The sequence below is a fragment of the Gavialis gangeticus genome, unplaced genomic scaffold (genome assembly GCF_001723915.1).
Source record: "Gavialis gangeticus isolate Ggan-Ray unplaced genomic scaffold, GavGan_comp1, whole genome shotgun sequence".
Classification (NCBI taxonomy): Eukaryota; Metazoa; Chordata; order Crocodylia; family Gavialidae; genus Gavialis; species Gavialis gangeticus.
This window is the reverse complement of record NW_017729034.1, coordinates 88,812,715-88,827,185: the sequence shown is the minus strand read 5'-3', so window position 1 is coordinate 88,827,185 and position 14,471 is coordinate 88,812,715. Positions and strand designations below refer to the sequence as shown.

Here is a 14,471-nt window from a genome sequence, read left to right as displayed (position 1 = left end):
TGGAGTTCCCTCACCTGTCCCTCCAGGGCCTCAATCTGGGCACATGTGGGACAGGCAAGGGAACCCCCAGTCCCACATGCTACCCCCAGGCCTCAGAGGTCCCGCCAAGCAACCCCTGCAGACAGGGGGCCAGGCCACTACCAACACATCCAAGGGGCCTGTCTGGGTGGAGGCCTCACAGGAGCTGCGGGCCAGAGGCAGCAGCAGGGCAGGGGCCCTGGCTGTGCTCTGTGTCACCACCCCTATAAAAGCCCCCCTCCTCATTCACTTACCTGAAGTCTGTCAGAAGTTCCCATGTACTCCTGCCCACAAACTGGCCTGCAAACTGCTCCCCTGTTGGCAGTCCCTGTTTGCTGGATTTCTAGTTGCCTGGGAAGTCTCCTTTTATACCGTTCTGGGCCTTGGCTGACTGAGGCCCAGACAGGAATCACACAGCAGTCGGCAATCCCACAGCAATCAACACTCAACACTCACTCAGCAGTGAACACCCAGCACTCACTCCCAGCTTATCAGAGCAAACCCCAACCAGACAAACAGTCAGCTAAACCAAAGGTACAGGCAGCTGGATTACTTACATTTCCTGGGCAGGATCTAGTTTCTGACCTGGCTTCTTCCCTCCTTCCTCCCTCACTATATGTATGCTGGCTGTGTTCCTACTTCTCAGGCTGCCCACAGTCACTTTAAAGCCAGGAAAGCCTGTGTTAGCTCAGATTTCTGGGATATCTGAGAGCAAAGTGAAGACAAAGACAGCTTCTAGGAGGCTTGCTTCTCTTGCCAGGCACTGCACCTTTCAGCACCCATGAAGCCCTTCTGAAGGGCTCCTGCATTAATGATGTAGCTCCCCTACTGCCAACCTAGCACAGCCTTAGGTGTACTTTTACATTCTCCTCTCACAGGTATTTTTCCTCTGTCTCGAGGGCTATGCATATGCTAGGGAGGTTGTTGAGTACAGGGGGGTTATATCATTTGAGGTTCAAAACTGTCTTAGAAAGGATTTTGAACCACTTTTACCACCCCCCCCAAAAAAAATTAGTGGGTTTCCATCAGACAAATTAATATTATTCTAAGTCTAATTTTTTCTATTCAACTGAGCAAACAAGCCTTCCTAATTAATGTTAAATTTTCAAAATTGACTAAGTGAGTTAAAATCCCAGAATCCCATTGAAAATCAGTGGCATTTTGGCTTTCATATCACTAACAGCTTTTTTATATAGGCATTTAGGACCTGTTGAGAGTTAGGCATCTAGACATTTTAGAAAATCTTGGTAAAAACACAGCTGTATCATTAGCCACCTAAGTATCTTAAAAACCTGGTCTTTAGGTTTCCTTTAAAAAGTTTACATTCAGTCTTCTATAGCTACCTGCCTGATGGTAACTCAGAGTGGGATTCCCAATATTCCCTAGTTTAGAGAGCTATGTGGTTATGAGAAAAATAATTTACAGGTAAGGATCAATATTGCCCTACTTATGCCCTCCATACAGGAAAAGCCTTTTTTATCAGTTTTTTAATTACTGTCAGTAATTAAATTTGGGACACTTTATTTAAGGTATTTTAATGTCCACATATTTGTTCTCTCACATTCTGACTCAAATTCTTGTGTAATTTTTCTTGTAGTTTTGTGGTCAGGGCTCTTCTTGTTTACAACTCTACCAACAACATCGACTTAGAAGAGGAAGCCATCCGGGAGAAACTCATAAGCAATAATAACACCATAGGGGATGGATTAAGGCTTCAGACAGTAGATGTTAATCCAGTAGGTATGTAATGAGTCTTAAGCCTTGGTGTTCTGTGAGCTTTATTTGTTTTCTCCAAAATAAGTCCTTTCCTGTTTGATTAAATAATCCCTGCAAAATCCAATAATCCATTTCCAATTTGTACTGCAGGTGGGAATTTGGCTACATTTGGATAAAAATATACTTAAAGTCTATCATAGAAGAGTCTCTTACTTATCTGTCTAGACTGTTAAATCAGTGAGAGGTCCATACTGTTCAAGGAGCTATGCCAGTGTAAAGCAGCTGATAACCAAGCCAATACCTTCAGGACAAATACTGCAGTCTGCAGTATCCAATCATTATGTATCCATTATATACACTCACTGATTATGCGGTTGTCAATTACAGAATGGTTAATCATGTGGTATAAGGTAGACTTATAAAATAAATGATAATATACTTGATAAAACAGAGTTAAAATCTATTCTCATACTTGTGTATTGTTGTTTTGTAGAAAAATGTTTAGCTGAAGAAAACCCTCCAAATTATTTCTGGCCAGATACCAGGCCCATGGTGACCAACTTCACATTTTGCCAAGGGAGCTCCACTCAGATAGCATCAAGAATGTGGTAAGGATTCAAATACTTGGAAAACCATTCAGAAGCTGTGAGTTGTCTAAGGTAGAACTCATTCACAGTTTATTGGTTATGTACCTTGAACCACTTTAAGCCTGTGTCTTAGGCCATGTATTGATCAGTAGTATTTTAAATAAGCTTTTTTCATATTGTGAGGCAAGTAGAAACAATGTGGTTGCAGTAGAAATACATTATCAGTAATGACCTGGAAATGGCACAAAGAGCCATTGCTACATCAAGGTGTAATGAGGCCTACAGTTGTTATTTGTTCAAAGTAACTAAAACGCTTCTCACTGAACAGATCAGCTTCCTAAATAGCCTCAACTCATGACAATTATTAACCATCAGAAACAATGTTTATAAAATCAACGCAGGCACAGCGTGGTGAGTTGTATTTTAATTTGGTTTGTACATCACCAAAACTATTCCCAGCTAAATTCTTATCAAGGAATTATTACTTTTGACTGATCTTGGGACACCTCATATAGTGTAAGGAAACTCTGACATTAACAGTTTGGCAGTAATGTGTCATAGGGAATGAGGATGTTCTTGTGTAGCTTATGATGATTTTAGACATGGGTTTTTAAGGTTTCAGCTATGGTACAGGTGATTCGTAGGTGTCCATGGGTGGCCGCATCTGCATGAGAAGCTGACTGTGCAGTCGTTACTGGAGTAACCAGCATTACTGCACAGTAGCACCACCAAATGGCTTTTAGGTAACACTGACAGTACAGTAGCTCATTACTATTGCACAGTAGTGTCACGTCACACTTTGTGCCACGTGACACTACTGCGTAGTAGTAACGAGCTACTGTGCAGTCAGCATCTTGTGTAGACATGACCAGTAAGCGATTTAAACTCAGTTTCCCATCTGTCTGTAAAATGGGGATTATTCCTGCCATTCCTCCACCCTTTGTTTGTTTTGTCGTTTCAGCCTATAAATTTTTTGGAGTGGGACTGGTTCTTAATATCTATTTGTACATTATTGAATGCAATGAGTCTTTGATCTTGTTTGGGTATCTTAGTTATGCAAATAATAATAAGCATAATCTTTAATATGCTAGCCATAAGCAATAAAAACAATAGGCTTACCTGCCTACACTGCATCTATTATATGGTCTGAAAAGATCGGTCCAGATCTTTTGCTTTCTGAAAACAACATGGTAACACAAGGGTCAACCTCAAGGTTTTATGCCAGACAGGAAAACAACCAGAGTTGTATTTAACTAATTTACTTCCTCAGCCTGTTAATTTTGTATGAATACCATTACATTGTGCCTGAACAATATTTGTTTCAAAGTAGCTAGTGCAGGGGTCAAACTGTGTTGATGTATAAGCCATAAAGTCATTAGAGTTGAGACTTCTGGCCTTTACTGCCCCAGGATTGCTTGTCTTAATTGCTCACTCATGCTCTACACAAATACCTTTGATTATCAAAATAAAATAGTTTGTAGCCAAAATTATTTTATTCTTCCTTGAGTTAAACTTTTCTTGCTACTGTCTTCATTAACTCTTGCCAATAAAAAAAACAAAACAAGAATGATGTGGTTGCTCATGATTAGCTAGGAACTGGAGTCAGTGACGCAGAAGCCTCTCTGATTATATCTATATCATACCCCTTGTATGGCACAAGCTTGCTTTGCCCACCCAGTCTTCATAGCCTTGGTTTTTGGCATACTTGACAGTAGCTACCACGAACTCCCAAGGAGTGGTTTCACCAGTGTATTTCCAGGTTTGTATGTGCTACTGGAAGTGGGTGGACTAGGCATACTCGTGCCAGGAAGTGTCCCTCTTTAGACATGCTGTGGATGTGGTATATATAAACTGACGCTTTCCTACATTCATAAAAGTGGGCATTACATGCTTAACTGTTGTACTGTATCAAGACTTCTACATGGGAGCAGAAAGAAAGATATGCCTAAGATTTGTATGCATAGGACTTGCACAGCAGGAATTCATATTAATAATCCTGCTATCTGGTATAAAAATGATGGGGTATGATTAAGGGAAAAATGACAGAGGAAGTCAAAATCAATTGATATTTTTATCCCACCTCATCCAAAAGCATAGTCATATTCCCTATGAATTTTAAACCTGTCCCAGGCATGCAGGAAAGTGTTCAATATAATAATATTCTGCGCTATTAGGTCCTTCTCAAACCCCATGTCATTAGGTTTGAAAACGCTGGTAGTATGGGTTACAGTTTCAGCAGGGCTGAGGTGACTAATAGCAGATGTTGTTGATAATGCACAAAAAATTACACACCCAGTGGTAGAAAAAATGTTGGAGAGACAGTATCTACTTAGAGTGTATAAAGATACATAAATTAAAAATAAAGCTACACACATTCAAAAACAGTGCATTAAAAAAATAAGATTATTCTATTCAGCAGTCAAAAGTTAGTATCAGAGTTGAGCTTGCCTTTTGTGGATCCATCATGATACAAACTTGAATGATTTGTTTGCATGCTATTATTTCTTCTTTTTTGGACAAACGAATTCATGGAAATCCTCAACTACTGTACAGTTTTATAAAATCACTTAAAATATTTATTCTCTTCACTTGGAAATATCTCATTTGCTGTAGTATTCCTTCACTTGAGCATATTTCTTGGATTTGTCATGCTTTTTAGCTTTCTTACACAGTGTACTCTGATTATTTGCACAGGATCAAAGTTGTCGGAATATGTTTGCTCTTGAATTACTGTGTACACACATCTTACATCTATGGTAGTTCATGCCCAATATCAGTCGCATGTCATTAATTTTAATTGGGGTTGTATTGCTATCTGAATTGTAAGTTCAGTGTAACAGAATGAACAAATGTGACAAATGAACACCCAGCATTATTTTGCTTTGTTATGCTGAATTATGTAACATGTGGCAAACGAATGTATGTTCTGAAATGTTTTTCTCTTTAGCGATTTAGATCCATACAATTATACATCATATTGGAATCCACCTAATCTTAGAAACTGCACAGGTAAGTAGAATTTCTTTTATATCCAAGAGCATTCCTGCAGTCTTTGGTTCCAAAATCAATGAGCAGAAAAGATTAAGGAAAGAATAGAAGGGAAAATATGCACATCCCCTTTATTTCACATCCTGTAATTTCTCCTTCTACAAAGTAGTATAAAACATGGTGAAATTAGGGAAAAACCAAAAGAAACAGAAGGGCTTTATATAGGGGTCATCCATTCCTATATATGTTATGTTAGTTGATTACTATATTGATACAAATAACATTGAATACATTCTAATTCAAGCAGGGGGTGCTTGAGAATTTGCCTATATCCCTGTCTTCTTATGGTTTCTTTTATCTATGCCACTGCAGAAAATGCAGCTGATATAGCCAATCAGCTTCTGAATCTCACTGGTGAAGGACAGCAGCTGACCTCAGACAAAGTAAATGATGTAGTTCAGAAGCTCAAAAAAATTGTGAATGATGAAGACATTGATGAATCTTTGGGTTCCACGGTGGTGACCATTTTTTCCAATATTCTCACCAGTTCAGACAGTGTTTTGGCTGCATCATCTTCTGAGTAAGTATATATGAATTTCAGGAAGAAGATTGAGAGAGGATTTCACTACCTGTCTGGATATGAAGTCATAAAAACCTCAAGCGTTTGGTATCAAGATAGATAAGCTATCAACAATTCAGCTTAAATATTTTGCTTAAGTTTCCTGAAAGAAGTTTCTCAAATAAGTGAGATTAATCAGAGATTTGTTCTTATGGGGCATGTCTACACATGACACTACATCACCGTAACGATGCACTATGGTGATGTATGATCGGCTGGCAAAAACTATGATGGCACAGCTACATTGCCATAGTGACGTGCTCCCTTAGTATAGCACAGTGTTATGGCAATGTAGCAGCTAAAAATAACAGTATGCCGTGCAGACGGTGCAGTTCAGGCTGTTACTGCTCCATCATTTAGTACTTACAAAAGGAATACACTATACCAAGGGAGCACATACTTCCAAAAGGAATACTAAATGATGGTGCAGTAACAACAGCACCATAGGGGCACATGTAGATGTGTCCAAGATATTGCAAGACTGACATTAATTGGCTTGATAAATGTTGTTCTGGTGCTGCTTCGAGACAATTCCAAAATGAAGTTATATCACACAGTATAACTCTTAATATTATTGTAATATTATTCTAGGCTAAAGAAAGTAAAGTCAGATGTGCAGATTTCTTCCTGATGTAAATCAGCATGACTATGGTTATGCTTTCAAAGTATCTACAGCAATTTATACCTGTTGAAAATCTGGCCTAGGGAATTCAGCTATCCAGCTCCTGTTGAGTTTACAAAAATAGTGACAGAAGTGCAGTCAACACTCAGAGAAATTGTCTAAAATGAACACATTCACTTTTCTGCTGCTGTAATACAGGTGTAATTTTTTGTTTTGTTTGGTTTTCTTCTTGTCAACTTTGTTGATTTTTTTGTAATAATTTTCTTTATGTTTTTAGAGCTCTAAAAACAATTGATGCCTTAGCCTTAAAGATTCAGTTCACTGGGCCATCTATGAGTATTTCTACTCAGAATCTAGCTCTTGGAGTTTCTTCCATGAACTCAACTTCATTCAGAGGTTCTTCCTTCAGTGTTGGTTCTCAGAACAATGCTTCAGATTTTCAGGTACAGAACAAGCAGCATTAAATCCTTCTGGTGTCCAGAATTATTATTATATATGTATGTCCTAGAAGGGCATACATGTCACAATCAGAATTATATATTTGTTTTCCTCCCCCATTATTCCAAATGAATTAATTTAGTATTTCCCTAGATGGCAGGAAATCCAGGCTCAGTTTTCTTTCTGATTCTTACATATTAAAAATGTTTTGTTTGAATATTTCAAATGTGTTCCATTTGAAAATTTTTTCAGCCTCTAACAGTTTCCTGAATTGGACTCTAGGATTATATTATACTAACCAAAATACTTCATTTAACAGTCCTGCATAACTTCACTATAAACTGCCTATTAGTTTCATAGTGTGCTGGTGCTGCTTCTTGGGTTAAATGTGCTTACAGATATAAAAGAACAGCTGATGATACTGGCAACATGTATCCTATTGCTGAGAATCAGAAGTTCTTGAAAAATATTTAGCAAGAATAAGGGCTAAGGTATATTCACTAATCTACAAATATCCCCATTTCTTTATAACATGAATGAGTCAAAGGCAGTGAATTTCAGACTTCAGATTGTATGTCACTTTTGTAACTAAAATTCTACCTATAGATGGCTGAGAGAAGTTGATTGAATGTATTCCTAGGTCACCTATAGAAAATAATGAACTATGAGTGGTATTAGACACAGAGATAAATTGTATAATTTAACCTTTACATGTACATGTGCTCAGTCTTAACTTTGGTTTCTGCCTGGAATGGGGCAGAAACTATCCCACTGCTCTTTATTCATTTTATCCAATGAATAATAAATATGAAGTGAAGAAAGGCAATTAGGATCGGGGACTGAGACTCAGGGCACTTCCTTCTTTCCAAGGCAGTGTCCGTCTCACCAAGTCACCCTTGTTTTCCTCCTCCTGATCTCATATAACTTCCTCTTGTAGGTGCACAGTGGGCCATCTTCAAGAAAAAGGCTAGTGGGTGCTTTAGGAAATGCCAGGGCCATACCTGGTGGCTAATGCAATTTGTGGGGGAATGGGCAATGCAGATTTACCTCTGAGTGAGGGGCCTGGAACTTGGGTCTTCTGCTGTTGGGCTAAAAAATGGGTAGACCTTTTCCTCCAAACTCACTATTCATGGTCTTTCTGCATCTAAAGTTTTAAGATTTATCTAGCACCTTGTATGTTCCTCAGTGATCCTGCTCTACAAATGGAACCTAACACAACTGGAGTGCTGCCTTCTGAGCATGTTAATAAGGCATGTGCAGCACGAGCATGGAAATACCCATGCAGATAGATTCCAAGCTCTGCATAAGTGCCATAAATTGCAGGAAGTGCCACTTAAGTGCATAACAGTGGTCTAGGACCTAACCCTAAGTGTTTGCATTCGGTTGTATTGCAGAATAAGTCAAGTTTGCATGCACATGAAGTTCAGGACTTCATAGTTGTTGTGATATGCACTTTAGTAACCTCCAACAGTGATTTAATAGTGATGTGTATTATGAGCTGTGTTGTGAATTGTGTGTCCCCCACAGAGGTTAGTTCTTTAGTTTTAAATTTCATCTCTGAAAAATAGTGAAGAAAGCAGAGAGTTATCATAATGAACAAAGTCCTCTATTGCTATGGTATTGGAACACCACACAGTCATTAATGCATTCACCCTTGTACTACCACATGTGGTATGAAAACACTGTTAGCCTCATGTTTCTACAGGTAGAAGACTGAGGTACAGAGAGCCTAGAAGCCACATTTCTAAAGATATTTAGGCTCCTATTGGTGCAGGTAGGTATACAGTGGTATTTTATTAGGTGCCTAACTCTCACTTAAATTAACAAGACAGAGATGTCTCGGTCCTTCTGAAAAAGCCTCCTAAATAACTACTTGCATCTTAGAGCACCTAAGTACATTTAAAAATCTGGCCCTAATGACTATGTCCATGGCCACCCAAGAAGTGTGGCAGAGCAGGGTCCGTCAGTGCTCTGACCATGGAACTATACTTCCTACATTTTTGTGTGCAAATCTTCTTTGGAGGCTTATGTAGAAAGGGGCAAGCAAAATAATCCAATATGAAATCTTAATGCTGACAAATAATCAAACCTGAGGAGTTAATTCCTCGATTTGAAGCCAAAGTTATGCAAATGGTTAGCAATGCTAATCACTACAGCATAAACATCTAAACAGTTACTGCTCTAATATAAAAGAAAAGTGTTTTCTAGTATAAATTAGCCTAGGTCCAGTCCTAAATAACTTACCACTTGGGTAAAGTAGCATGACAAATGTGTGACGCTAGATAAATTAATAATAGTAATGTAAAAGACCATAAGCCTGTTAAGCATTTTTTCTACGATCTTCTGGACCTAAAATTAAATGATCAGATTTTCTGATAGTGTAAATAGGCATAGCTACATTCACTATAATGGAGTTTCAGTCATATTACACTCAGAGAATCTGGCCCATGTTTTCTCTAAATCATGCAGTGGAAAGGGCTGAAAGGGGAAAGATGCATTGTGAAGACACCTAATTGTTTATTTTATCAATGAAGTTTTATAGATGATTTCTATCAAAGAGGAGGAACTTTTATCCTCCAATATTCATCCCCCATTCATGGAAAGGGGAAAGGAAAAAATTCTGAAATTGGACCTGGGATGACCTGAATTTATAATAAGAAATACCATCTGTGGCCCGAGGACATCCAAGTATATTCAAATTTTCTTGTCCTGGAATAATTTTTTATTGCTCTATCTAACCTATCATAAGGTCCAAGCTCTGACAAGTTATTAATAATGTTCTTTTTGGAGCTTAAATTGATTTTCAGCCTTTTACATTTCCAACAGCTGACAGAATTCTTAGCATCCTCCCCATCAAAAATGTCTGCAACAGCTGTGGTCACAGTTCATAGTTTCCATGTCCATCAGAAAAGTTGTTTTCTGTCCCTGGTCGGGGAGATTCCCATTTTTAAGCCCAAAAACTTCAGCCAGCACCATGATGATATATCTCAGGCTCATCAGAATCTTAAAATTTCAAGTTACCTGTCAGACAGTTTCTCATTTTTTTTCTCTTAAAGTGGATATCAAGCAAATGTATGCACAACAGTTTGAAAAGATTCTATTTATTCTGATGCCTCTACAGTTCTTGCCAAACCTTGGACTAAGTTAATATTTGGCAATTCATTTGATTGAATTATTCCTGTAATGTGTCCATGCTTTAAAAGAAACCTACACTGAAGTATACAAAATACCAAAAGAGATGTTTTTTTCACATGCAGGGTTTTTCTTAGCTCTGCTCAAACTGTATGTTGCGATTCTTTTTCTACATGGATTTAGTGTTCTTTTCTGCCTGTCAGGAATTATCTATGAACAGGTTCAGATTTTTACAAATGGATTTGTTATTCAACTTGCTCAGCGTAGTTTATGTTAACAGATATTTAAACCTGTAGCCCCTGCCCTGGTTTTATTGCTAATTGCAACTATAATTGATCACCAGTCACATGGTTGCTTGACATAACAGATAAAAAGGAGTCTCCTTTTAAATTCATTTGTTATGTAGGCCTGTTGATTAATTGTGGGAATGCCAACAAGTAGTTTGCAACATGGCTTCAGAAGCTGTGAAAAAACCACACATATTTCTTTGCTTTATTATATGTTATTCTTTTTAAAAGTTAGATTAACATTCTTGCAAATACACCCTTGTTTTTCCAAGCATTTACTGTGGGTATATGGGAGAGACTGAAAATACCATCATTTCATTTACACGAACTTTTATGAACACTTGGTTTTCTGTGCTCAGCTACCTCTAGTTTTGAGTTTAGAGGTAGAATGTAGGGCAGGGTGGCACGTTAGAGACTAGCTGGTTAAAAGTTTAGAGGTGGATTCTATAAAAAATACTGTTCGACACAGTGAATTATGTTATGTCCCATTATCTCCTGTGTTATGTTACTACATGGTACCTAAGGGCCTTGTCACAAGGGATACTTAGTGGGCACATCTACGCGAGATGCTTAATGCACAGAAGTCGTAATTCTACTGCGAATTAGCACATTGGGCAAAACCTATGCTAATGCACAGTAGATTTAGTCTGCTGTGCATTGTCACATAAGAAGCGTTCATCTCTGCTAACGTTCAGTAGTACCAATTATTGCACATTAAGTTAGTACCTGTCATTACGGGTACTAAATGTAATGTGCTGTACGTATGGTGCATTAATGAACATGTAGATGCACCCAGTAGGTGTTAAATCTGTGCAGTATTAAAGTTAGAATGTATTCTAAGTATGGCAATGTTTCTTATGATGTCTAATATGCATAATAGGGGTGTGCAAAACAGGTCATATTCGATTTGGATTCAGCCCAAATCAGGGATAGTGATTTGATTAGTTGATTCAGATCACTATTAGATTTGGCCAAATCCGAATCTGAAGATTCAGTGCTGATTTGGAGATTCAGCGGTTCAGCCATAGACAGCTTTTAATGTTTTTTCTAAACACCTCAAGGTACCAGGCATGGCTCGTAAATGGATGAAAGTACCAGGCAAGGCTCGTGGGATGGATGGAGCACAAGGAAGGGGGGGCGTGTGCTCAGCAGCAAACCCAGAAGTGGATCAGAAGTACTTTCATTTCACATCTGGGTCTGCCAGGGAGTGTGCTGTGGGCCCCACCACACCCCCCTCCCACCTCAGCAATCGTGCACAGGGGACCCTGTGTTCCCCCCTAGAACCAGGAGGCACCAGTCCCTGAGCCGGGGGGGCCCTCCACACACTCCGCAGTGGACCTGGAAGTTCTTCTGGTCCCTTCCAGATCTGCTGTCGAGCACACTGGAGACTCCCCCGTGCTCCTGTGGGACGCTCCATCCACCCCAGCATCTCAGCATTCACGAACTGCCTGGTACCTTGAGGTATGTAGAAAAGACATTTAAAGCCGGGTCTATGTCTGAATTGTCAAATCTTTCTGATTCTATTTAGGGAGATTAAAGGGTCTCCTGATTCGATTCGGATTCAGAGATTCAGCCACTGAATCGAGCCGCGTCTCCGCCGAATTGAATCAGTGACTAAAGTGTCGCATAGCCCTAATGCATAGCTCACTGATTGCTGGTCCCAGCCCAGGCACTGGTCTGGAGTCTTGATATAGTGCTAGGCTTAGGACCAACAATCAGCTGATTGTGAATCCCAGCCCTAGAACCCCCTGGGGCTGCAGGCATCTGGTTTTCAACTTCATCCTGGAGGAATCTAACAAGTGAAAGATTCAGTATCCTTCCCCCTAATGTGTGTGGCTTTCCTCATGTCACCTGGAAGCTTGGTACAGCAGAGAGGCCCCTGGCTGATGTCACAGCTTGGTGAAGACCGCAAATTGCTCCTATTTTCTCCATGAAGCAGTCTGACAATAGTTGAACTCATGTTACTTAAGATGATCTGGAGATACTCCTCACACACAAGTCATAAATTTGCTGTAGTATGAGCATACCTATCACATGGTTCTGCTTGAATATGAGGTTGCTTGTGTTTTAAGTGCATTTAACATATGCTAAATGTAACATGCAACATGGTCCTAAGAGGCAACAGTTAGAAGGACAGTCTATGAGGAAATGGGCTGATTAGAGGCTTAACCACTGATATTATCAATACTTCTGTTTGTAAAAGTTCCTTCACTAAAAACTATTGAGTTGCAGATGAAATAGCACGCATGGTATTTTTGACCATTTCAGTCTATGCTACTGGCTTCATTCTCAGTGACTTTCACTCATAAACTAGTGTAAGATGTGTTTACACTCCAACAGAATTTCAGCACTGACATGCCAACGTTTGCTTGCCTGTTGGTGTCAATGTCTTGCTCCAAGTGTTAGGAGAATCACCTTGCTTCTCTGCTTGTACCTATGGTGGGATGGGGAAGTAGTAGCTCTCATTTGTATGACAGTGAGGAGTGTTCATATAAGAACCTGTATAGATGAATGGTCAGAGAGACAGCAGGTTCTCAGTTGTTTGACAAAATCCTGTGGGGGCTATCCTTATTCTGACTCCAGAAAGTTCCTCTTCTCTGCTAGGGCTAACCAGTGATCCCAAATCATAGGTGGAGGATGAAAATATTATTTGGGGGGCCTGAGTACACATGCATACACACGCACACAGAAAACACTTCGCAGGTAAGTCTGCAGAGGGGGAAAGGGCGGGGGGAGAGGGAAGGGTTAGGGGGAAAGATCAAGGTCCCCACAGTGAGGGAGGAAGTGGGCTAGACATGTGATGAATGGTGCCTCAGGATGGGTTGTGTGATGGTCAGAGCCTGAGCAGCTCGTCCATGGGTGCAGGGAGACTCCCTTCACTGCATGCACCCTAGGGGAGGCACAGGGGGCACATGCCTTCCAAATTTGTGCACAGGGTGGAGGCAGGGCCTGCTTGCCTCCACCTCTGCCTGCTGCTGCTTCAGGCTGGGGTTCTGTGCTCAGCTGCCACTTCCTCAGCAGCCACGCAACGCCATGTGCCTGCCTCCACCACTGTGCACCTTCACCCTTGCCCACACAGCGGCAGCAGGCACATGGCATTGTGCAGCTCCCAAGCAGAGGCAGTGGGATGTAGAGCTCCAGCCCGCAGTGGAAGGCAACCTCTGCCCCACACAGAGATCTGGGGGGCATCTGGGAGCCCCCCTGCATCCCTGGACAAGCTGCCTGGACTCTGACCATCCCATTACTCGCCCCAGAGCCCCATTTACCCCAGCCCATGCCTCTTTCTCTGCCTCACTCTCTCCCACACTGTGGGGGCCTCGATCTGCGTCCCCACTTCCCCTTCACAGACTTGCCTGCTGTGGTGGGCAGTGCTCCACACATTGCTGGGCTGTGATCCTGGCTGCATGCAGGCTGTGGCTACATGTCTGTGCCTGTGGGCATCCCCAGCTGCAACTTCCTGGAGCCCACACCCAGGCTGCCCTGTGGTCCTTTGCACTGCCACCACTGCCCTGCATTTGGGGGGCTTAGCCCCGTTAGTCAGCTCTTCCGTCACCTATGCCCCAAATGTCATTTTTTTAAAAATCTTTGTTTTTCCCCACCTTCCCCATATTGTTTCACAAGGAAACTAGGGAAGCTGATAAGCTCTGACAGAGTTCAAAAGGGAGAGAATTAAATCTTTATAAATGATGAGAAACAATGTTAATCAAGCACAATTGTTACTATGCATTTGCTAATATAAACAGGATTCCAAAAGTAATGGACACTTACCCTTCTTAAATATGAATGATGCTAAATAGAAACATAATTTTGAACCCATAGAAAGCAACACCTTGAAATATAGTAGATTGAACATCCACAGATACATGATAAAGCACCATCTAGATCTTCTGATGAGTATCAAACTGCTAAGCTAATATGTAAGAGGTGAATAGTAGTGGTATCACCATGATATCACTTAGGCACCAGAAGACTCGGGGCTCTGGATCCTGAGTGGCTAGAGGTACCCTGAGTTTCATAGTTTCTAGGGTTGGAAGGGACCTGAGTAGATCATCTAGTCCAAGCCC

The 14,471-nt window shown here is 40.6% G+C and overlaps 1 protein-coding gene across 4 annotated transcripts in view; it reads left to right on the top strand.

Moving 5' to 3' along the window:
* ADGRG6 (adhesion G protein-coupled receptor G6) overlaps window positions 1-14,471 on the top strand; it is a 204,163-nt gene that overhangs the window by 140,592 nt on the left and 49,100 nt on the right. For all 4 annotated transcript variants that reach the window (XM_019527071.1, XM_019527073.1, XM_019527070.1 and 1 more), the window contains 5 exons: window positions 1,616-1,758; window positions 2,228-2,342; window positions 5,269-5,330; window positions 5,682-5,889; window positions 6,828-6,993. In XM_019527071.1, coding sequence (XP_019382616.1) covers window positions 1,616-1,758; window positions 2,228-2,342; window positions 5,269-5,330; window positions 5,682-5,889; window positions 6,828-6,993 — 694 coding nt within the window. The remainder of the gene's footprint in view (window positions 1-1,615; window positions 1,759-2,227; window positions 2,343-5,268; window positions 5,331-5,681; window positions 5,890-6,827; window positions 6,994-14,471) is intronic.